This window comes from Neodiprion pinetum, chromosome 7 (genome assembly GCF_021155775.2).
Source record: "Neodiprion pinetum isolate iyNeoPine1 chromosome 7, iyNeoPine1.2, whole genome shotgun sequence".
Taxonomy (NCBI): domain Eukaryota; kingdom Metazoa; phylum Arthropoda; class Insecta; order Hymenoptera; family Diprionidae; genus Neodiprion; species Neodiprion pinetum.
The window spans coordinates 5434920-5457993 of record NC_060238.1 but is presented as its reverse complement, the minus strand read 5'-3'; the positions used below and the strand labels follow the sequence as shown (position 1 = coordinate 5457993).

The following is a 23074-nucleotide window of genomic DNA, read 5'->3' as shown; positions in this document are numbered from 1 at the left end:
TTCAACGGTCAAATCTTAGAGAGCTCATTTAGACATTCAATGATGTTCGAATTTTGAAAATCAACGAAATTTTCAGTTCATAAAAAACATGACACTGTTTGCATATCTATTATTCTATATACCCTATCATATTATGGAATATCATATTTTCTTTAGAATAGACGGATCGTTTCCACGATTATGCCACATGCTACTTGTGATGTCATTTGCAGCGAACAATTTATTCATTAAAAAAAATATACATATTAGTTTATTTTTTTCGTATCGTGGTCCAACTGATCATTGTTCGTAAAAATCAGTACTGAAAACGAAATAGAGACATTAAGGTGATGTGATACTCCTCCGTCGGTAATGAAAACTATTGTCCGAATTTCTCCGAGGCGATTAATCTTTGATTTTTAATTGGACTACGATACAAAAAAAGTAAACTGATATATATATGATATGTATAAAAGTCCGTAAGGTGTACACATAAATATAAATAAAAAATATTAGAATAATTGGTAGCGAATGGCATCTTGAAAAAATAACATAGTTAAATTATGAACCACCCCAACGAAATTCTTTCTGAATACACAACGGTATGTGTTCTAGGAATTTCACGTCGCATACGTTTACATCCGTATGGGCAACTCCCCTCGTCCCGGATTATGGGCACTCGAAAAGTCGAAGGATTACGGAAAGACGTGGTCGCCATGGCAGTACTTTTCCGATTCGGAGAACGACTGTCTTACATATTTTGGCGTGAACAGTCGCGAAGGAATAAAAAGAGACGACAGTGTGATTTGTACCACGGAATATTCGAAGCTGGTTCCGTTGGAAGGCGGAGAGATTCCATTCTCCACTTTGACCGACAGACCTTCGGCCAACCATTACTTCAACTCCTCGGTTCTGCAGGAGTGGACCAGAGCCACCAACGTCCGATTTCGCTTTCTACGCACGAAGAACTTGTTCGGACATTTGATGTCCGTCGCTCGACAGGATCCAACAGTCACCAGGCGTGTACGTATTGATAAATTGGATCAGCGCCACTGCATTTATGTTATTCTTGCTCGTGAGGTTTCCAAATCACTATAATAAGATGAATTTCATCCGATTTCCAGTACTTCTACTCCATCAAAGACATCAGTATAGGTGGACGCTGCATGTGTAACGGTCATGCGGACACTTGCGATGTTCAGGATCCGAACATTCCCGATAAGCTTCTCTGTAGATGTCATCACAACACCTGTGGACCTCAGTGCGCATCCTGTTGCAAGGGTTTCGAACAAAAGAAATGGCGAATATCAACAGCGTCCAAGAAGTTCATTTGCGAACGTGAGCCTTTCTCCATTTTGTTTTGACATTATACAGAATTTCTCAGCTGTTTGGTGTATTGCATAATCATTTATGTCCTCTTACAAGGAAGGTATTCCAGGTCATTCTCTCCAATTTCATTTCTTCTGTAATATGTTGTAGTAGATTACAAACTATGCAACGTGAATTTTTTTTACCTGCCATTGTACACTTTAACGGGGTAAAACCACCCTTCAAAGTGAGGCATGTCAAGGAACGGTTTGGCATTTTTTCTGTTTGTTAATTGAGAAAATTACATTTTTCATTTCACTTTATGAGAAAGCTTTTCCAGTTAGATTGGTTAAAAATATTATGTTCTCGTGGGTGAAACTGCCAAATTGTTCCTTGACATGCCTTACTTTGGAGGGTGGTTTCACCCCCTTGAAATGTTTAGTGGTAAATAAAAAAAAATACATGTGGCTTAGTTTTCAGTCTACTATAACATAGTACAAAAGTAATCAAATTGGAGAGATCGACCTGGGATACCTTCCTTGTTAGTAGTATCAATTATGGATATTTATAAATGAATACTTTGTCTCTCGATTAGCTTGCAATTGTTTCGGTCATACGGACGAGTGTCAATATGACCCTCAAATCGATGAACAACATTTGTCACTGGATATCCATGGGAAATATGAAGGAGGTGGCGTGTGCCAGAACTGTAAGCACAACACAGAGGGTATAAATTGCGACCGTTGTAAGGCAGGCTTCTACAAACCGTACGACAAATATCTCAATGAAACTGATGTCTGTCAGCGTAAGTCAAATTCATGCAAATCCATGAATACAGAACAGACAAAGTCTATTTCTAGTGCGTCAGATATGGTATAATATCATGATAATGATTCTTTCGTGTTTCTTCATAGCTTGCAATTGTGATTTATCATTTTCCACTGGAAACTGTGCGGAAGGTTCAGGAAAGTGCGAATGTCGTCCGGAATATGTGGCTCCTGATTGTACGGAATGCAGTTATGGTTACTTCGGTTATCCGAAGTGTCGGCCTTGCGAATGTCATCTTAAAGGAACAGATGGTTATCATTGCGAGGCTACGGACGGCCATTGTCCATGCAAAGAAAACTACGCGGGACATTACTGTAACTTGTGTGCAGAAGGATACTACAACTTCCCTGACTGCCTGCGTGCGTAGAACACAACTGATGATAACACTATAAATTAAATATGTACTCAGACGTATGATCCCACTTGTATAACTATAATAACTGTAACCATTCGTTAGAATCTTCCCGAACTGTGCCATTCAAAGAACAAGTTCATAGATCAGAATAACATACAGGGTTCTTTTTCTAGCATGCGGCTGCAATGATTTAGGAGCGACCGACGAGTTTTGTGACGTGACAAGTGGAAACTGTACGTGCAAAAACAATTACGCTGGAAGAGCGTGCGACGTTTGCGAGAACGGTTATTTCAACTACCCATCGTGCAGGTTCTGCGATTGCGATGCGCAAGGCACTCAAGGCGAAATCTGCGACAAGACGAACGGGCAATGTTTGTGTAAGGACGGTTATGGCGGACCTCGTTGTGACAAGTGTCTGACTGGATTCTTCGGGTACCCGAATTGTCAACCATGCAAGTGTAGTACCAATGGTTCTCCGTTCACATCTTGTGACGTGAAAGGAACGTGTTCGTGTTACGTAAACTTTTCGGGAAAAACTTGCGACCAGTGTAGCCCAGGGTATTACAAATATCCTGAGTGTATAGATTGCAAATGTGACAATCACGGTGCAATTGGTCTCTCATGTGACGCTGAAGGCAAGTGCCAGTGTCACGAGAACTTCGACGGTCTAAGGTGTGACAAGTGCAAGGAAGGCTTCTACAACTTCCCGACCTGTGAAGGATGCAACTGCGACCCAGCTGGTGTGATAGAAACATTCCAAGGATGCGGTTCAGTGCCCATCGGAGAACTATGTCAGTGTAAAGAGAGGGTAGCGGGCCGAATTTGCAACGAATGCAAGCCGTTATTTTGGAATTTACAACCAAGAAACCCGCAAGGATGCGAAGAGTGCCAGTGCAATATTCCTGGTACAATTGCAGGGATTGGCGAATGTGATACAAAGTCTGGTCAATGTATTTGCAAAACGGCAGTTACTGGCAGGGGATGCACCCACTGCTCGGATGGGATGTACAATCTGCAAGAATACAACTTGTTCGGATGCGATAATTGCGCATGTGACGTTGGCGGCTCGATAAATCCAATTTGCGACAAACAATCGGGACAATGTTATTGCAGACCTCGAGTAACAGGACGCATGTGCAACAAGCCGCTGCAAGCTCATTACTTCCCTACCTTGCATCAATTCCAGTACGAAGTTGAAGACGGTAGAACACCGAGCAACAATCCGGTTCGTTACGGTTTTGCTGAGGACTTGTTCCCCGGTTATAGTTGGAAAGGATACGCCGTCTTCTCTCCTCTCCAAGATAAAATTATACAGGATGTGCACATTCAGAAGTCGACGTTGTATCGAATGGTTCTACGGTACATTAATCTGAACCCCAATCCGATTTCCGGGTTGATCAAAATCACTCCTGAGCACTCGCACGACACTGAGCAGGAATTTACGGTCGTATTTAAACCAACTTCGAAACCGATGTTTGTAACAGTTGCTGGATCTTCGGGGACAGTTCCATCACCCCTAGTAATGGATCCCGGTCGTTGGGACATCAGCATTTCAACAAAGTCGAGCTTACTTCTCGATTACTTCGTTCTTCTACCAGCAGCCTACTACGAAGCTACTATTCTGACTCAGGAGGTCAAGCGGCCTTGCGAAATAGGGTACAACGGACTCTGCAGACACTTTAGCTATCCAAGCTTGTCGACTTTCGATACTGTCCGGGGAGACGCAGGTTATTCAATTCAGGATAACCAAAGAGAACGGTTGACGGAATATTTCACTGACCGTGCAGCTCTCAATGAGCTTGGTGAAAAACGTGTTGCACTAATTAATGATAAACAACAGGAAATACATTACGACGTACGGATATCGAAACCTGGAATTTACATTCTAGTTGTAACTTACATCACGCCAATTTCGAACGATCAAATAGCGACTGTCCTTGTCGAAGCGAATGCATCATACAACGGAAAAGTGATGCTTTACCCGTGCAGATATACCTCTGTGTGCAGACAAGTTGTAACTGACAAATACGGAAGAGTCACTCCTCTGCAACTTCCATCCCATTACGTAAGCGTCATTTTATCTGCAGAACCGTACACGGATAGTGCCATTGTATCTATCGTCGCTATTCCTTACGAGAACTGGTCCCTGGATTATATCAAACCAAAATCTGTCTGCGTGCGCAAAGGTGGGAAGTGTGTACAAGGAATCTTTCCCGAAGCTGCCGACGCCAAACACATCGAGTTCGAAGTGGGCAATGAGATTTTGGAAGTAGGCAGCAGGCCTCCCGGCATTTATGACAACTCTACAAAATTGATCTATCTTAGTAACAACAACACTATGATAGACATTAAGGCCAAAGTACCTCTACCCGGGGAATACGTATTTGTTGTACAATATTTCCAACCAGATCATCCGGAATTTGAATTGGACGTGCTAGTTCAAAACGGCAAGTTTTACGAGGCCAAAATACCTTTGCCAAATTGCCCAAGCAACAGTGGTTGTCGTAGCATTGTGCACCAATCCAACGGCGAGACGAAGTTTGATCTGATAGAAAACTTCATGATCACATTCAAAAAGGGTGCTGGTGATAACGCCGTCTGGCTTGACTACATATTGGTAATTCCGGCTGGCCCACGCGTGCAAGAGACACTGCAGAAGATACAATTTGATCAAACTAAAGAGTTTATAAAGAAATGTGGGACCAACCATTTTCACATCAACATTACGGACGACGGCTTTTGTCGGGACTCAGTTTTCTCACTGACCGCCGATTATAACAACGGGGCGCAACCCTGTAACTGCGATGTCGAAGGAACGTTGAGCTTCGAATGCCAGGAATTCGGTGGTCAATGTTCTTGCCGACCAAACGTCATCGGCAGACAGTGTGAAATTTGTAAAACTGGCTTTTACGGATTTCCTGATTGCAAACCGTGCAATTGTCCCAGCACCGCGAATTGCGCTCCTGAAACTGGAGAGTGCATTTGTCCACCGAACGTAAGCGGGCAACGTTGCGACGTTTGCAAGCCAAGAACTTACGGTTTCGATCCAATTATAGGCTGTGAAGATTGTAACTGCGACCCGAACGGAGTAACTGACAACGATTTACAGTGTAATCTGTACAATGGAAACTGCAACTGCAAGGTGAATGTCATCGGCCGCCAATGCGACAAGTGCAGGCCTGGTTACGCCGAATATCCTTATTGCACTGAATGCGAATGCGATATCCGGGGAACGACCGCCGATATTTGCGACCAAAAAACGGCCGAATGTTTCTGCAAATCAAATGTTCAAGGGTCTGGTTGCGACGTGTGCGCAGAGGGTACTTTCGACATCCAACTAAACAACCCGAACGGCTGTACAAAATGTTTCTGCTTTGGCAAAACAACCCGTTGTTCATCGGCCAGTCTTTACAAGACTTACGTAACAGACATGAATAACTGGAAAGCGGCGATAATAAATGAAAAAATTGGCAACGTAACGATACTGAAAAACGTTCCGATCAGCCAGAATAATTCTCAAATTTTCATGAGCTTGACCCATAACGAAACTTTCAAAAACACCATCTACTTCTCAGCGCCAGACACATACCTCGGTAAAAGGTTGACAGCCTACGGCGGTTACCTGAAATACTTAATTTATTACACCACTGGCCCATTTGGCGAGGCTGTGGCAGGTGCAGACGTTATTTTATACGGGGCAAACACGTATCTGCTATATTCCGGAGACGAACAGCCTCCGTCTTCAATGGATTTCGAAGCTTCGGTTCAGATAGTGGAAACCAATTTCAGAACACTGAATGATCTAGACGCGACGAGGGATCAAATAATGGTCGTACTGGAAGACTTGCAAGGAATTTACATCCGTGCCAAATATTGGCAGCCAAGTGTCGTGATATGGTTGTCGTACGTAACGTTGGACGATGCGACAGAGACCTATTCCTCGAGCAGTAACGTAATAGCCAGCAGTGTGGAACAGTGTCACTGTCCTCCGAATTACAAAGGCCTATCTTGCGAAGAATGTGCCACAGGATATTACAGAGTATCCTCAGGACCTCACGGCGGCTACTGTGTTCCTTGCCAATGTAACGATCATTCCAACACGTGCGACGTTAACACCGGTCGTTGTTACGACTGCAAGCACAGTACAACTGGAGACCATTGCGAGTTGTGCGAAATCGGTTACTACGGCAATGCCACTGTTGGAACTCCGGGCGATTGCAACATTTGTGCCTGTCCGTTGCCAATAGCATCGAACAACTTTGCCAACAGTTGCCAGGTGAACGAAGAAGGTGACAAGATCAGCTGCGATTGTCTCGAAGGGTATTACGGCGCCCGCTGCCAGTCATGCTCGGCTGGTTTTTACGGTAGACCCCAAGAAGTAGGGGACTATTGCAAACCCTGCCAGTGCTCGGGAAACATCGATCCGGAAGACGAGCATTCGTGCGACTCCATCGACGGGACATGTCTCGCATGTTTACACAACACTTATGGCCAGGCGTGCAATCTCTGTGCTCCAGGCTTCTACGGCGACGCGGTACAACTCAAAGACTGCCAAAGCTGCATATGCGACACTTGCGGAATGACAAGGTGCAACAACTACAATGGAAGCTGCGAGTGTCACCCGAATGTCATTGGAGAGAAATGCGACCGTTGTGCCGATAACCATTATGGATTCAAGTCATGCCAAGGGTGTCTGCCATGCGATTGTGGAGTTGCATCGTACAGTAGCCAGTGTGATGATGACACTGGAAAGTGTCGTTGTGCGCCTGGAGTCACCGGCAGGCAATGTGACCGCTGTACTCCCGGATACTGGAATTACGGACCCAGTGGATGTGAATGTGAGTTATAGAATTGAATTGATCGAACCTTCCTTCCATCACCACTTCCTAAACTTTGGCAATTTTTAGGGTTTCGTACCTCGAAAGGTAAGAACGGAACCTTTATAAGATCCTTCGTTGTCCGTCTGTTTGACAAGGCCCTTTTTCTCAGGAATAGGTAGAGATATCAATAAGAAATTAATATCAAATACTCCTAAGGTTTCCTTGGAGGTGTAAAAAATACGAGCTTTTAAGTCAACCCAATCAAAAGATGCGGCTATTGACGTCACATATTTTGATCAAATCAAAACCTATAGAGTACTTCCCGTTAAGCTAGAATCATAAAATTTGGAGAGAAGCAAGGTTTCACAGTACAAGTAGAGGAAAAAGTCAGAACATAGTTGATTTGTAGCTATACCACATAAAAAACAATAATTTAGCTTGCACGGAACCTTCAGGACGTAAGTCTTATTCGCACTTGTCCGGTTTTTTGTTTTATGAACAGAGATCGCAAGTTTGATTTCTTGAAATTTCAATTAGGATGTAAATTTACTTTCAGCATGTGGGTGTAACACGGAATATTCCATCGGGGCATCTTGCGATGCCGAAACTGGGCATTGCACGTGTCTTCCGGGAGTGATAGGCGATAAGTGTGATAAATGTCCGCACCGTTGGGTACTCATTGAACAAGAAGGCTGCTTCCAATGTGATTCTTGTGCTCACGATCTCCTCGATGACACCGATCGTCTTGCTGAACAATTGGTTCCTATTGTTCAAGAATTCAAAGTAAGATATATTCATTACCACCAATATGCGTTAGAAAGTTGATCAAGCTTACATAGCCATTGAAATCCGTATGACATAGAACACTCCACCTATCAGTGGTCCATACAGGATAAGGTCATATTAAAGTCGGTGATAGGTATCCATTGGATGTCTATGAATATCCCTTCACATAAGTGGATAGGTACCACAGACAACAACCATGCGGCAGATGGTCGCTATCTTCACTTGCCATAGAGGAGAGCTCCAAATTATACGAGCCCCTAGCAATTCTGCTCTTTCGTTTACTCCGAATTTCATCCAATATTTACACATTTTTTTAGGTCTTAGACTTTGTGTCTGGGGCAGAACAAAATGTGCACACGATAATATTTTAACATCCTTGACGATCCGCAAACAAGAGTAGATAATGTGAAAATATCGTCGACTAAATATAGTAATTTCTTCCCCATAAAATCCATAATATTTCCAGTGAAGATCTACGTGGATATTTAGTATAACTTTGTATGTAGTAGATCTATAAGATTTTATATGATCAATGTACACATGCATAATGGATAGAAAGGACGTCCATTGGAGGTCCAAATATCTTCCCCACAAAATCCATAAAATCTCTAATCAAGATCTGTGCTGATACCTAGTAGAGATCTACTAAATGTATAACAAGAGGACATTTAGATCTCCAATAGAGCTGTAATATACTTCATTCCGATTGAAATGGATCTCTAATAGGGGTAGTACATATCCATCTTGTATGTCCATGGTACGTCCATTAGAGGTAAATGTTCCGTGTAGGTTATTAGTATCCAGGTATGATTCCAAAGTTATTCTAAACTCCTATTCATCACCTTAGAATGAATTTGAGTAGAGTAATTTTTGTGAAAATATTTTCAGACCGTTGCAGCGGGCTATTTCACGAATCGCCGTTTGCAATTCATAAACGAAACAGTCGATCAACTGGACAAACAAGTCCAGCTACTGGATCCGAGCCGAGTAGATTTCGTGCCTTTGCAAAAGGAAATTTCGCAACTTGATCAAGACGTACAAAATCAACAACGCAAGGTGGAATACATATCTGAAAATAGTGAGAAATGGGCGGAGGGCGCAATGAATACGTCGGTAGAGATGAAATTGTTGGAAAAAGATGCAGCCAAAGAGATAGACCGTGTAAACGTGATTGTAGATGAAGTGAAAAGCTTGGCACTGAACATAGACCAGGGTACCGGGCCAAAAGTTGATAACGCATTGAAGGAAGCTAAAGAGATTATTAAAAAAATTGAAGGCGTTTCATTCCGCAGTTTTCGCGACAAAGCGAACGATCAGGTAGATCGTGCTAATATTTTGTTGACAGAGATGGAACAAAATAATATTCCTATCACGAATTTGAGTACAGTCGTCATGGATTTGAATAAAAAAGTGGTAAACCTGACCAACAAAATAGACGACATGATGAACAATACTCAGATGACGCAATTAAATGCCAACGTTGCTGAGAGATTGAACTTGGAGAATAGAATAGCCCAAGAAACGGGGAACTTTGACACAGCCAAGAACTCCACCAACGAAGCGCAAGAAGATCTGAATGCTGGAAAAGAACTGAACGAGAATGCAACGAGATTTTTGAACCAGGCCATTAATTTTATCAACACAATTAGTAAGTATACTACCTGGTGTAATAATTTTTTAATTATAAATAAGTAGCAAATGTTTCTGTAAAAAATGGCAGAATATTTGACATGCTGGACCGATCATATGTAATCAAGGATTTAACCTGTATTGCAGAAGAGGATACCCAACGGGATGTTCGTTCAAAATTGAACGAAACTACGTACGGCAATGACCAAATTTTAGTAGATGTTCTCGACTTGGTTAAGAATGCGACAAAACATGCTGAAACATTGAACCAATATTCTCTCGATTTGGATGGCATACTTACCGATACCCGAAACACAAGCGCTGTGAGAGCTGCTTCTGCTTACAAGGATATCTCAGAAACAATTAACGGAGCTTACGAAGCGGCCGTAGATGCTATCAAAGCCGCAAATAATGCTACGCAGCTTGTGAGTGATCACTTTTTTCGTTGCAGTGTGATTTATTCCAAGTAAATTTAAACAAATTTAGGGAGTAAATTTACATACGATAATGAAACTGTTTTAGTCTGACGGAATTGGAGGAAGAACATTGACATCTCAAAACAGATCACAGGAATTGTTGGATATGGCTATAAACGCTCTCGATCAAACTGAGGGATCACTTGAGGATGATTTAATTGAGACGCAAAATGATGTCAGCAGTATAGATAATCAAAATCGCAATAACACTGCAGAGCTGGACCGTATAGAGAGGTAATAATTCAGTGCAAATGTGACGCTAAAATACTTCCAAATAATATATCATCAAATAATCATACAAAAATGAAACTGTGACTAATAACATGAATTTTACGTTGTGTTGGCAAGATAATTATTGTATATTTGAATACCAGTTTCAATAGACGTATATTTTTAAGTTAATACAACTTTTCCCACAGTGTTCTAACGGGGCTTTCACCCGATTCTTCATCACCGTTGGCTCAACAATTCATGGACAAGGCTGATAAAGTACAAGACGTAACACAGCGCGCGATCAATGACATGAAAGGAACTGTCGAAAAACTACCGGAAGATCTCGTCGACGCGAAAAAACTTTCCAAGGATATGGAGGATTCGATTCACGATATATCGCAAGCGAATAAACAATTGGATGTTGTAGAAAGGATCGTTCCGAACATTACAAATTTGATAAATGACCTGGGAAGTAAACAAAGTTCAATTGAGACGACGGGAAAGATGTTACAGCAAAAAATTGACGACCTGAAACACAGTATTGCAAATGCAAGAGAATTAGCCGATATGATCAAGATTGGTCTGACCTTCTACAGGAATACAACGTTGGAACTGAAGAATCCTGAGAGTCTGCCTCTATTGGCAACATCGACTAAAATATCCGCATATTTCAGAACGAATCAAACTAACGGTTTCATGTTATACTTAGGAAATGAACAAAAGAGCAAACAATCTCGTTTTAAGACGGTAAATTGAATCACTAACTTGTTGAAGTTAGTAACGTTAACGTAACGAAACATCATGGTATAAATAGTTGTAAAATTTTAGAACGACTTCCAAGGAGGTGGCTTTTCAAAATATGAACATATTTTCTTTTCTTTGATTTACTAGCTGAATTTCAGACAATCCTAAGGTCACGAAGTAACGATTTTTCGAAACATGCATCGTTAAAGTAACCGTACCAACTTCAACTTCATGAACCACTAAAGGTTCAACGCTTGACGTTGAATGCTTAAATGATTATAACGCATTCAATCTGATAAATGCGAAAATTGATGGTACAATAATGTTATTTATTTATTTTCTACAGAATGACTTTATGGCGCTTTTAGTCGAAAACGGCTACCCTGTGCTTGTAGTCGATCTGGGATCGGGACCAGAAAGAATTATCAGTAATAGATTTGTCGCTGACAATGTTTGGCGGCAAGTTATAATCGAACGGTGAGCTCACGAGATATTATATTTTACCGCTTCAATTGTTTGAAATAGCATACAATCGATGTTTAATTGGTGATAATATTTATTCCTCCAACAGGACCGGCACAAACATAAAGTTAATCATACGTGAAGATATCGGCGAGGGTAAAGATGAACTATTTGTCAAAGAACAAGTGATTCCCGGTCCCTATTCCATATTCAACTTGGATCAGGATCAATCGAAGCTATTCGTTGGCGGATATCCGGCAGCATTCCAGATTCAAAACGCAGTTACTTCGGCTTCGTTCGAGGGTGAAATGGAAGAGTTGGTAATCGGTGATACACCCGTGTCATTCTGGAATTTCGTTTACGGAGAAAACAACAGGGAAGGAGCTGTGGAAAGAGACAAACTGATAAACTTCCAACCAAGCACCGGGTACAGATTCGACGGCAACGGCTACGCAATCATCAGCATAAAGCAGTCCCAAATATCTATGGACGCTCAAAAGTTCAATATAAAATTGAACTTCAAAACGTTCGCTGAAAATGGTCTGATGTATTTGATGGTTAACGGAAGAAACTTCTTCTCGTTGGAAATGAAGGATGGACATGTACTCTACCAATACAATCTCGGTCAATCAACCGCGTTTATAAAGACAACGAAGACGTTCAACGACGGTAACTGGCACAATTTGATAGCGTTGCGACAACAGAAACAAGGTACTCTTGAAATCGACAATTCTGGTAAAGTATGGGGCGAAGTTAAGGGAGCATCAACGTCCTTCGAGTCCCAAGATCGCATATACTTTGGGGGTCATCCTACTCTGCATTCTTATTCATCCGTCACAACGGAAGGCTTTGAGGGTTGCATCGACCAAGTTTACATATCCGATACTCAAGTCGATCTTAGCAGTAGCACCCAAGCGTTTGGAGTCACGTCCGGATGTCCCGTCAGGGTAAGAATTCCATGTCATTTTTTCGTTTCGCCAAAAATATTCCTTGACAGATGTAAAAATCTGCGGTGTGATTGTCAATGAAGACAGAAGACAAAAGACACTTCCGCATTGAAAGATAAAAATTTATGTTGCTCTTTTAGTTCGCGAGACTTGTCTCATTCGAAGAAGGCAATCCTGGATACGTTAAATGGGAAAATGCGTCGGCACCAAATTCTCTGAAAGTAAATCTCAAGTTTAAAACTTCGGCGAAATCGGGACTCATATATTACGCCACGAATGATGACCAGTCGGCGGTAAGTATGATGTCCTTGATGAATGGCCGACTCTTTGTAAGGAGCCAAGGTGAAGAGCTCAGCACAAGCAAGGATGGCATTAAATTCAATGACAATGAGTGGCACGTCGTAACGGCTACTCATGACGAAAACAGTCTCAGACTGGACATTGATGACATCGAAAACTACATCACAGAGATACCACCACCTCCTTTGCACATTCTATACGGTAGCTTGTACATCGGAGGATTACCGCCTGATTACAACGTCAAGAAACAGGGAAATCTATCGACTGTACCATTCGTGGGTTGCATCGAAGACGCGACGTTGAATGGCATCATTATCAATTTTGCCAACAGCACGGATCGGCCTGGTGCATTCCTCGGCAAATGCAAAGGTGGCGATCAACCATGTGAGTATATTCGTTTCATTTTTAGTATCGTCCTATCGGCGGAGCAGCTCTGATTTATTATGGTTTTATTAATTTATCGGTTAATTATTGAAAGCTGGACTGTCCAATTCAAGGTTTCAGCAATTATATACAGTACGCGGGTTATGCGAAAGATATCTGATACACGGTGTTTGCTCTTTGTATCATCAGAATAATGTGCGGCCATTAATCCCTGAGTGAAGAGCATTGATAATTGATAATTCATACCATAATTATATGTTTTATTCAATTCAATTTTTCAGCACGGCCACCGGCTGTCCAGACACAACGACCAGACGAAACATGGACACCGGAACCAGTACCAGATGTTCCAACACCTCCGAAACGTACAGGTGAGTTTCCTTTTATATCTATACAGATAATGTACATCTCCATTGTTTGGAGGATAACGGTATGTTCAACCCTCATTCTCGGCGCGCAATCATGACCAGGCCGTCTGTATCTTGTTTAGACTGATATGAACAATAGTGGAAATGATATATACATATGTGTGTGTATATATACTTAAGATTAAGATGAAACTTTGACCTTAAAGAATAATGAAACCGATAATAGCGGAGAAAGGCACTGTGCCCATTCAGTAACCTCATAATTTCTACGAGAGAAGAAGTCATGCTTAGCTCCACAAAGTTTCCATCATTCTTGGCAGTGATTGTTTTAGTCGTATACACACGTGAGGGTAAATCAACGAGTTATGGTGAGAATTTTGAACCTATGTCATATTGTGATGATCAATTATAGGATATGACAGTCGATCAATTAATATTCATACCTGTTTGGAAAGCAACTTGTACTATAGTCTATAGTTCCATTTTCAATTATCAGCTACTCACTAATTTACTTGTACGTAAATACTGTTACTTTGTATCAATTTTACCGTAGAAATGTTTGATTACTTAAAGGTACGTTAATTGATCATCGTTAACTGCCGGAGTCATTTTTGATTAGACAATGCGGCCAGCATACCTTGCGATTTTTATCGTTAACCTGCCCAATATCTGAATATATGCATTACTTTTTTTCAGATGTAAACATTCCATTCGAAGAGAATGACGGACTCAATAATATCGAAGGCCGTCTTACAGTCGGACCCGTAACTTCGACTACAGCAACCCCAGTAGTAGTTACTTCAGAACCATTGAAGCCCGTTATAACCCCGGCACCACGGACAGCTAATGAATGCCACCTGCCACAATATCCTGCCAACGATTCTGATGTAAATAATGGATGGCGATTTGGTATGTATGGATTTATAAAATTTTTCATCACCAAAGTGACAATTGCTCGGTGAAACTCTCGAATGACCATCCATTCTTTCATAGGTACCAAGAAAAACAGCAGATTCGAATACAATTCTCTTGGTGGCAGATACATGAACGATTATGATATACAAATTGATTTCAAAACAATGGAGAACGATGGTATAATATTCTACAGCGCTGTCCTTGGTAAGCAGGACCTTATTGCTGTATACCTCAAGGAAGGCAAGGTAATTAGACATTTCGCTAGTTTTTACAATGCTTATATTCACGGTGAAAAATCATGCATATTTGTTGGGCAATCACAATTTCGCACCATGCATAACGTACGCGTATCATTTCTCAGGTTCATTACAAATTCGATTGTGGCAGTGGACCTGCTTTGTTGATTGGGGCGACAAAGACAAACAACAATCAATGGCACACGATCGTATTCAAGAGAAAGGGTAATACTGGAGAGTTGGCTATTGACGATGAGCAAATAATACGTCACAATTCTGCGGGAGATGCTACAATGATGGATGTCATTCCACCATTTTACGTTGGAGGCTTCCGATCCGAGTTATCGGATAACGTATTCAGATCCACGGTAAGTTATTTTAAGAGTGATCAATTATTAGTTACTACAACTGTATTTTTTTCCATTAGATTCCACGATGTAAGCGATTTATTTTCAAAAATATTAATACTTGTTTACCAATTTTTACTTATCAGCATTTGTCGATACAATCACCGCGAACAATAGTACATTTTGATCGTTGTATCACTTCATCTGGTCTGTTTCAGGGAATTAATTCCACGTTTAGTGGCTGTTTGAAGAGTTTCATGATGAATGGAAACCTAGTAGGTGACCCAACTACGACGATTGGAGTTATTCCATGCTCTAAGTCGGTCGAACCTGGTCTATTCTTCTATCCAGGAAATGGATCAAATTACTACAAGGACAGTAAGTGCCTTACAAATACCTCGCAGTGTCGAATTGTCAATTTATGCATTCGCAAGTTGTATTTTAGATTTTGTATTTATCGGAAACTCTAAAGTGTTTAGATAAATTATTGAGGTCAGATACTCTGGGGTAAATTATTCGCACAAATATTAGTTTTGATTGAAATTTTCAGCGGATAAACATCAGTTCGGCGGCACAATCGATATACAAATGAATATCAAACCACGCACAATTTCTGGGCATTTATTGTCAACTCACGGTAAACGTGATTACTTAGTATTGGAAATGGACAATGGTACCGTGAGATTCCTCGTTAAAACACAAAAAGGAATCATCGAGACGTCGTTCCAACTGCCAAATCGCAACTCGTTATGTGATGGAAATTGGCACAGCATTCGTGGTAAGTTATTCTTACTCGTGAATTTAGTAGTATACAGATATCTCTATCAACTACATCGTGATGCAACCGTAGTACAATTTCATTTCAGCATGATTTTCAAAAATCCTGATTTAATGCCAGGTGTATTAAAGACAACCGATCGATAACTGTTAATCGCTCGTGATATTCGTTTTTGAACATAACAAGTATCTAACGAATAACATGCAGATAGGTACATTGGCTATGTCTTGAAATAAGCTAGTAAAAATATTCCTTGAAAATTTGAGCTTTCTTCATCAAGTCTACGATATGTGATCAAGGTATATTATGGAAATAACATGGGAAAACCTTGTTTTTACTGTTTAAAATTTTATAAGTCGTTGACGAATGTACCTAAAATTATGTAAAATATACATTTTTGTAATGAATTGATCGCTCTGAAAAAAAGCTCTGATGCATAAGATTCGTAACTGAAAGCCTTCACGCGTTAATCAACGAATTCGATTGAACCCCTTGAACATTAATTAACATACCAACGCTTTCATTTACGAATTTTATGTATTAGAGCTTTTTTGTAGAGCGTTCAATCGTCTACAAAAATATGTATTTTTCATAATTTTACGTATATTCGTCAACAACTTATAAAATTTCAAAGATCAAAAAAAGGTTCTCCCAAGAGCTCAAATTTCTACGGAATTTTTTGTTATTAGTTTGAAGGCGTTTAAGCCCCGGCAGCATAAAAATTCAAAAACAACCCTATTAAGGACCAACCTAATGCTAGCTGTTGGGTTAGCTCTGTCCTTTGTTCATGGTGAATGTTTTAGTTCCAGTAACTTGCTCCGGAATGTACTTTTACAATTATACACTTGATTTAACGCCGATACCCAATTTTTTTTTGACATTCTTGATTTTCTTTTTCTGTATCGTATTTCTGTGTGTTTTTCAGCTACGAGACAAAAGAATGCAGTGCTTCTATCGGTCGATAACAAATCCGCACCACCTGGTACTGGTTCTAGAAACATATATGGTGTTCAATCGAAACAACCAATATTCATTGGTGGCCATCTAAGGTTATCCAGAGCTCGAGGTTCGAAAAGTCGTCAGCAATATGTGGGGTGCATCAACAATGTTATAATCAATAGCGTACCTCTCACCTTGAACCCATTACGTGCCAATGGTAAAGTAATTACAGGAATATGTCCAACTATTTAAGGCGTTATACACGGTCAAGTAAAATAGAGTAACACGCTATGCTGGGTACCAAAAATTAAATTACATTCGGGTGATGATGTAAGAAATTGTTTGAGTATATAATTATGCTTTTTTTAAAGCAACGTCATTACGAGTATCAACAATTTTTACCAAGTCAATGCACCAGTTATCCAATTCTATGATTTTAAAACAACCAGAACGATAATTCTCAGTCTTAGATTTGTTGAAACAGCCTTTGAGAGCATTTAACAGTCGTATATATGTGTGTTGTATTCAACAAGCGACATCAAGTTCATTATTCGGCTTTCATTGTAACGCCATTAAAATTCCAGCTGTTATGGCTAGTGAATTTTACTTGGTATGTTTTAAAATGTTTTTTGTCTTTTATTATGTTGTTCATAATAATATATCTGTGAAATAAACAATCCGAAAGATATTTTTAAATAAGACATATATCGTGTACAGTTTTTACTGTATCAAACTCAATATTACAAAAGTTTGAGTAGGTGAAGTTACATCAAAACGGTATCAGTGATTAGTTGTAGTCTTGATGGGTTATTTTCCCAAAAACAAACATTCGACGTCTTTGTTCTTTTCTAGATTATATAATTTGGAAGTATGTTATTTTTTTATAATGGTAAAAATACATTTGACGCGTCGAGCAATATATTATGAATCATTTTACAGTGCAAGCAGCACACGTCTTTTTTCAACCTTATTCCAATCAATATTCTAAATTTTGCCATTTTAGTGTTTCATAGATTAATTCTCGACTCTTATTATATATTCTTATTATATATTATTATATATTGGGTGATTAGTACCCAGTCAGAAACTGCAGTGATAAACGAAATGATTGAATGCTGAGAATAATATTACTGATTTTATTGTATGATAAGTAAGAACAAATGGTGAAATAGTCATTTTAATCATCATACAGAAATCTCGAGTATTTAAAACTAACAATAAGTTTAACATACGGGTTCCTCAGTTTTTGAACAAATATCAGTTCGAATATTTGAACATTAATGCAAATATAAAATTACTGCTAAAATAGGTCAAGATGAGAAACGCATGTATATCAAGTTTCTTTTAATTGCAACTTCAAGTTAGGATATGTATTTACCTAACAAATTTTTCGAGACTTACGATCAGAGCACTTCGGAAAAGACTCAAAGCAATAAAGTGTAATAAAATAATGACTGCCATTGTCAGAAGATATTCTATAATTAGTCCGCTGAAAATCGGCGAGGTCAAGATTGATAAGTGTAGAAAAATGTCTGGGGCATGTTAACTGACAACAATGTCTGCAAGGCCTGCATATCGGATTTTGACAATACTTTGCAAAGGTGTGAAGTGAACGAAATAATTGAAAAGTATTTTTTTTATCGGCCTTATTATTCTACTTTCAAGATATTGAACAATCTTTCAGTAACATCCAACCCTCGTATTTTCGAAACCATTAATTATCGACCAATCCGCATGAAATTTGGTCTCCAGGGAAAATGATAAAAGACGAACCGGATACTTGTAGAAAAGCATACAAAGCAGAAAGGCTTCGCGGACGTGCTTTGTTACTTTTGCTAAGCCGGGGTCCTTGGATCGTTAGATTTTCTTATAAATTTTTCATGCGTAACTAGGTGTAAATTTGACTATGCAATATTTTATTGTACGTCGTAAGAGTACAGTGGAGCAATTTGACATGACCCTGAGTCCTGATTTGAATGCTGTGCCTTTGTTTCCAGTTAAAACTCCACTTGACCATGCACTTCGCGTAATAAATTTACACCAAAATCGAAGGATGTCAGGATATTACTCGTGTATTACATATGTATAGACAGTACGTATATTAACATTAGTGGCAGTCTTGAATGACTGTAAACGTATTAGATTACGGAGAAATTCGTCAAATGTGACAACAATATGTCAGCCCTATCCTAATAAGCAGTACGTCTAAAAGGCAACTTTTTCTCATCATACGTTAGAAGACTGCGCTACAGACTCCGTGTATAGACAATTATGACAGAGCGATAATAACTAATTGCCAGTAACAATAACTTATCGCGGTATTAAACAACGAATAGAATCATTTATAAAAATATACAGTCTTGATTTGGTTGTCACGTTAGGACTATTATATATAATACATTGATCACGAATAAATTATCATACAAACTGTTTTTAGGTTTTAATCATAGGTGGAGATATTTAAAAGTCAGATTATACCTCAGACTTGTGCCTAAACTGATACCATCGCAATTGGCTTTACGACGATTTCAGTCGGTCGATAAATATTACATATCGATGAGCGTATCGACATCTCATAGGACATTCACCAAATACTCCCAGCTAACATTTCGAAATTGCTTCGAAACCATGGCTTGTATTTTATATTCACTATTTTAGTAGTGGAATTCTTACGATTGTTTTTTATTATTATGTCTTACTCGTTATACCTTTAGTACCTTGGATTCAGGGACGAAAATGGTATTTGGTAAAGTAAAAAGCATAAATATCACACAACAACTCACAAGAATTTCTGTACAACACCTTTGTACAGATAATAGATTTGCGCCCCGAAAATGACTTTTGATACCTGCAACTTTTTGTGCATTTTATACAACAGATTAATTCTTTGACAAGATATCGTTCACCTCTGAATCATCAGTTTGTATAACATTGATAAGAGCTGATTAGTACGGATTTTTTTGCATCAAACAAGACTGTGTTCGAAATTCATTTGTAAGTAAATTTCCTTTGCATGTTGTACAGTCTTTATAAAATTTTGATGCAGATTCTTATCTCAGTTTGTTCATTCAATACCATGAGCAAAAATCATAACTAAACCTGGCTCTACCATCATGTCCTCAGGCATATGAGTGTTATCACAATGAAGCACCAGCACAGCCTGCTTACCAGGTACTCTTTTGCATATATAATTTTCATACTGACGCCGAGAACTCTGCCTCGTTTCCAAAGAATTTAATCCAGGTGGCCATTTTCTTTCGTGACAGTTTTCCATCAGTTCATCAATCACATGTGGCGGACAATTATATTCTGATAGTGTTCTCTTGATCATTGTCTGCAAGGAAACGATATCGACTGAATAATCGTAGAAGAGGAACATCGATTGTAAAATAAAGTCTAGGAAGAGGCAAAAATAATAGCATAGAAATCTTGCAACATACAAAACAGAATATTTGATGTGAGTAATAACTTTAACTTGAAAAAGAAGTATATGAGCTGGGTCAAATTTTTACAACATTTAACATTCGTTTTCTTGGCAATATGGGTAAGTGTAAATTTCCTTATATAATTGCAACAAGTTTGAATATTCGGACCAAATTACAACAATGATTGTATTGAAATTTTAGAAATTTATTAAAATTTTGCCAACAGTAAAACTAGTATAAACGTAAACATTTGTCGTCTCTATCTGCAAAACGGGCAGTAAAATTTGTTATGAATCATAAATGATCAGGCGATGTATCCCAAATAATCAATTGTTTCGATTTACTTTTACCTGTAACAGCTCATCAGGTGTGGAAATCATACCCCCCCATCTAGTTACTCTGGCACGAGGAAGCGTGGCGGACCATCTGACAACTTCGTCGCGTTCCATTTGATCGGCGATAGCTCTCATGGCCGGATTTGAGACCCTCATTGCTCTCATAAAATCCTTAAGCAAATGTATTTCCCGTTTTTGTTCATTGATCTGAAACTGTTGTTCTCCCAGTTCCCTTTTCACGTCGGTCAACTTCTGTTGCTGTGATTGTATCAGGCTGCGAAGTTCTCGTATGCAATGATGACCGTTCAGCTCGTCTTTCGGTATTATCAATCCGCAGCCTTGCTCGCATGGCATTGGCCGTTTTGGATTGTACTCGCACTCGTCGAGGTGTGCGACAAGGCAATCCAACTTTACGACAACTTGGCATCCGTATATCGTATTGTCGCAGCCAATGCATAATCGGGCTAGCAAATTTCTTAGGATTCTAGGTACAGGCCTCAGTTGCGCAGACGTTATCGGCGCCCGGTCTACAGGACAGGTCGGTTGTCGGTTGATCCACTCGTTGATGCAAGCCCGGCAAAATGCATGCTCGCAGAGTTGAGCCTGTAACACATCACTTACCTACCAGAACCCATAACCCTTCTATGTGCTCAGTATCTATAAGTGAAAACCCTGGTCAAAATCAAATGTTTGAATATTTACAAGCGTTCCTTTGCAAATCTCAATCTTGTCACGCTGTTAAATACCAGCAAATCGATAAATAGATGTTGTAAATTAGGTAGAGAAAATTTGTCGTATTTTAAACAAAAGATCAACATTTTTCTGATAAAATATGTGCAGTTGATTTTGCCCAGAATTTTTTCTCAAGGAGCAGATTTTTGACAAATTCTAATTGAGACTGTGAGTTCTATTTCTCTGATTAAAAATTTCAACATATTTACATTGAAATATTCAATTTCAGCGTTATTCTGGCAGATTTTCAGGGCGAAAAGTTTTTACCAAACTTTTCAACCTTTCTTCATCATTTAAGGTTTGAAAATTTCTTCAGTTTTGATCAAATTTAGTAAAATTACAGACTTCATTGAAGTTTAAAGCGATCAAGCCTCTCGGTTTTATTATATTTCATTCTCATTCGTTAATAATATACACAATCGTTCAAAGAAATTGTTTGAAACTTACAAAATAATTATTTTACCAAAAATTGGATTTGGAAAAGATCTTTGAATGCAGTTTTAGAACTAATCGCTCATGATTCTAGGAGCTTACTGATTGAACACTTTTAAGTATCATGAGATTTAGAGTTTTCTAATGTTAGAGTAAAGTTTTTTTCTGAATAAAAACTACTCGATTGAATGAAATGCATGATACAGACAAAGGAATTGAGTTGTACAAAATACGGGTAAGAACTTATATTTTGTAAAACGATCAGTTCAGAACCGAAAGAGCGAAACATCACACTGGAAAAATATTTCTGTTAAATCACATTGATGAAAGAAGTAAATAATCATAATAAAGGGTAAAAAAAATTCAAGTAATCACGCAAAATTCACACAGAATTAATTCCCTGTTTCTAGATTATTCCCGAGAATTGAACGCCCTGTGATATTGATGCATGAATAAGAGACAAATTGAGGTTAGGTTTAACCTCGTTGAATTTAGGTTTTGCCTTTCGAGTGAGAAAAATTGCCCAGAATTTTAAGACGAATCGAATGGGTATGAAAATATTTTAATATTTTGAGGGTCAGAGTTGAAAGCGTCGATCGAAACGACGAGTACCTGAACAGGCTCCTCCAAAACGCCGGAGCAGATCGGGCAAAGAAGTTCTTCGTCAACTTCGCCTTGAAATCGATGAACTTCGAAGCCCATTTCACACCTTCCGACTTGGACAACGGCTCTCACTTCTTCGATTTGCTATTTCTATCAACAAAAAAGCCGAAGTTACCATGAGCAAAAAAATGCCAAACAGAGAGAAGCGTTGAGGAGCGACGTTCCGAAAGCGCAAAAATGCCTACCGTTATTGTGACAGCTCCCAGGTATGTGTGTGTGTGCATGTATTCAAACGTGTGTGCCTCAAGCCTCGACGTATATGGATGCACGATCAGGCTGAATTTTGTCACGTTATTGTAATGATGCATCTATAGAGAAAGGCGTTATTTCGCAACTTTAGGATAACCTGAAATTTAGCAAACCGTTAATACAGCGTCAATAAACTCCGATTTTGTAAATTCAGTTTCTTCAGTTATTCCAAAGGTGCGAAATAGTAATTTTTTTATTACAACATTTCGATACGTTAACGTTACTAACTTCAGCCTCGTAACAAAGCCCACCTCGCGTTTTTCATGTCGCCAAATTGATCGCATCCACTCATACAAAGTAGGTTTTTAGAACTAATGTTTGAGGTGTCTGAAACGGCGATTGCAATATTTACCTTATTTACTAGCAGTAAAAAAAACTACTGATGCACGATTCGACGTTTGCGGATTTATTGTCGACATGTTTG

The 23074-nt window shown here is 39.3% G+C and overlaps 2 protein-coding genes across 9 annotated transcripts in view; one reads left to right on the top strand and one right to left on the bottom strand.

Moving 5' to 3' along the window:
- Window positions 1-17758, top strand: part of LanA (laminin subunit alpha) — a 23073-nt gene extending 5315 nt beyond the window's left edge. The window contains exons 3-22 of the mRNA XM_046634180.2: window positions 595-1002; window positions 1104-1317; window positions 1883-2092; window positions 2202-2474; window positions 2644-7308; window positions 7847-8073; window positions 8965-9724; window positions 9853-10130; window positions 10228-10415; window positions 10601-11141; window positions 11485-11615; window positions 11710-12547; window positions 12688-13231; window positions 13513-13602; window positions 14296-14508; window positions 14593-14759; window positions 14876-15118; window positions 15316-15475; window positions 15648-15875; window positions 16801-17758. Of these exons, the coding sequence (XP_046490136.1) occupies window positions 595-1002; window positions 1104-1317; window positions 1883-2092; window positions 2202-2474; window positions 2644-7308; window positions 7847-8073; window positions 8965-9724; window positions 9853-10130; window positions 10228-10415; window positions 10601-11141; window positions 11485-11615; window positions 11710-12547; window positions 12688-13231; window positions 13513-13602; window positions 14296-14508; window positions 14593-14759; window positions 14876-15118; window positions 15316-15475; window positions 15648-15875; window positions 16801-17066 (10644 nt within the window). The 3' untranslated portion in view covers window positions 17067-17758. The remainder of the gene's footprint in view (window positions 1-594; window positions 1003-1103; window positions 1318-1882; window positions 2093-2201; window positions 2475-2643; window positions 7309-7846; window positions 8074-8964; window positions 9725-9852; window positions 10131-10227; window positions 10416-10600; window positions 11142-11484; window positions 11616-11709; window positions 12548-12687; window positions 13232-13512; window positions 13603-14295; window positions 14509-14592; window positions 14760-14875; window positions 15119-15315; window positions 15476-15647; window positions 15876-16800) is intronic.
- Window positions 17191-23074, bottom strand: elgi (E3 ubiquitin-protein ligase NRDP1 elgi). 8 transcript variants are annotated; one of them, XM_046634182.2, is made up of 5 exons: window positions 23003-23074; window positions 22587-22747; window positions 22351-22491; window positions 20584-21195; window positions 17191-20148 (listed from the first exon to the last, which is right to left on the bottom strand). In XM_046634182.2, the coding sequence occupies exons 3-5, from the start codon at window positions 22438-22440 to the stop codon at window positions 19879-19881; spliced, it is 972 nt and encodes a 323-aa protein (XP_046490138.1). In that variant the 5' UTR covers window positions 22441-22491; window positions 22587-22747; window positions 23003-23074; the 3' UTR covers window positions 17191-19878. The 8 variants fall into 8 exon arrangements, with proteins under 8 accessions (XP_046490138.1, XP_068993697.1, XP_068993698.1 ...); XM_069137596.1 differs by having other exon boundaries at window positions 20590-21195; XM_069137597.1 differs by having other exon boundaries at window positions 20584-21177.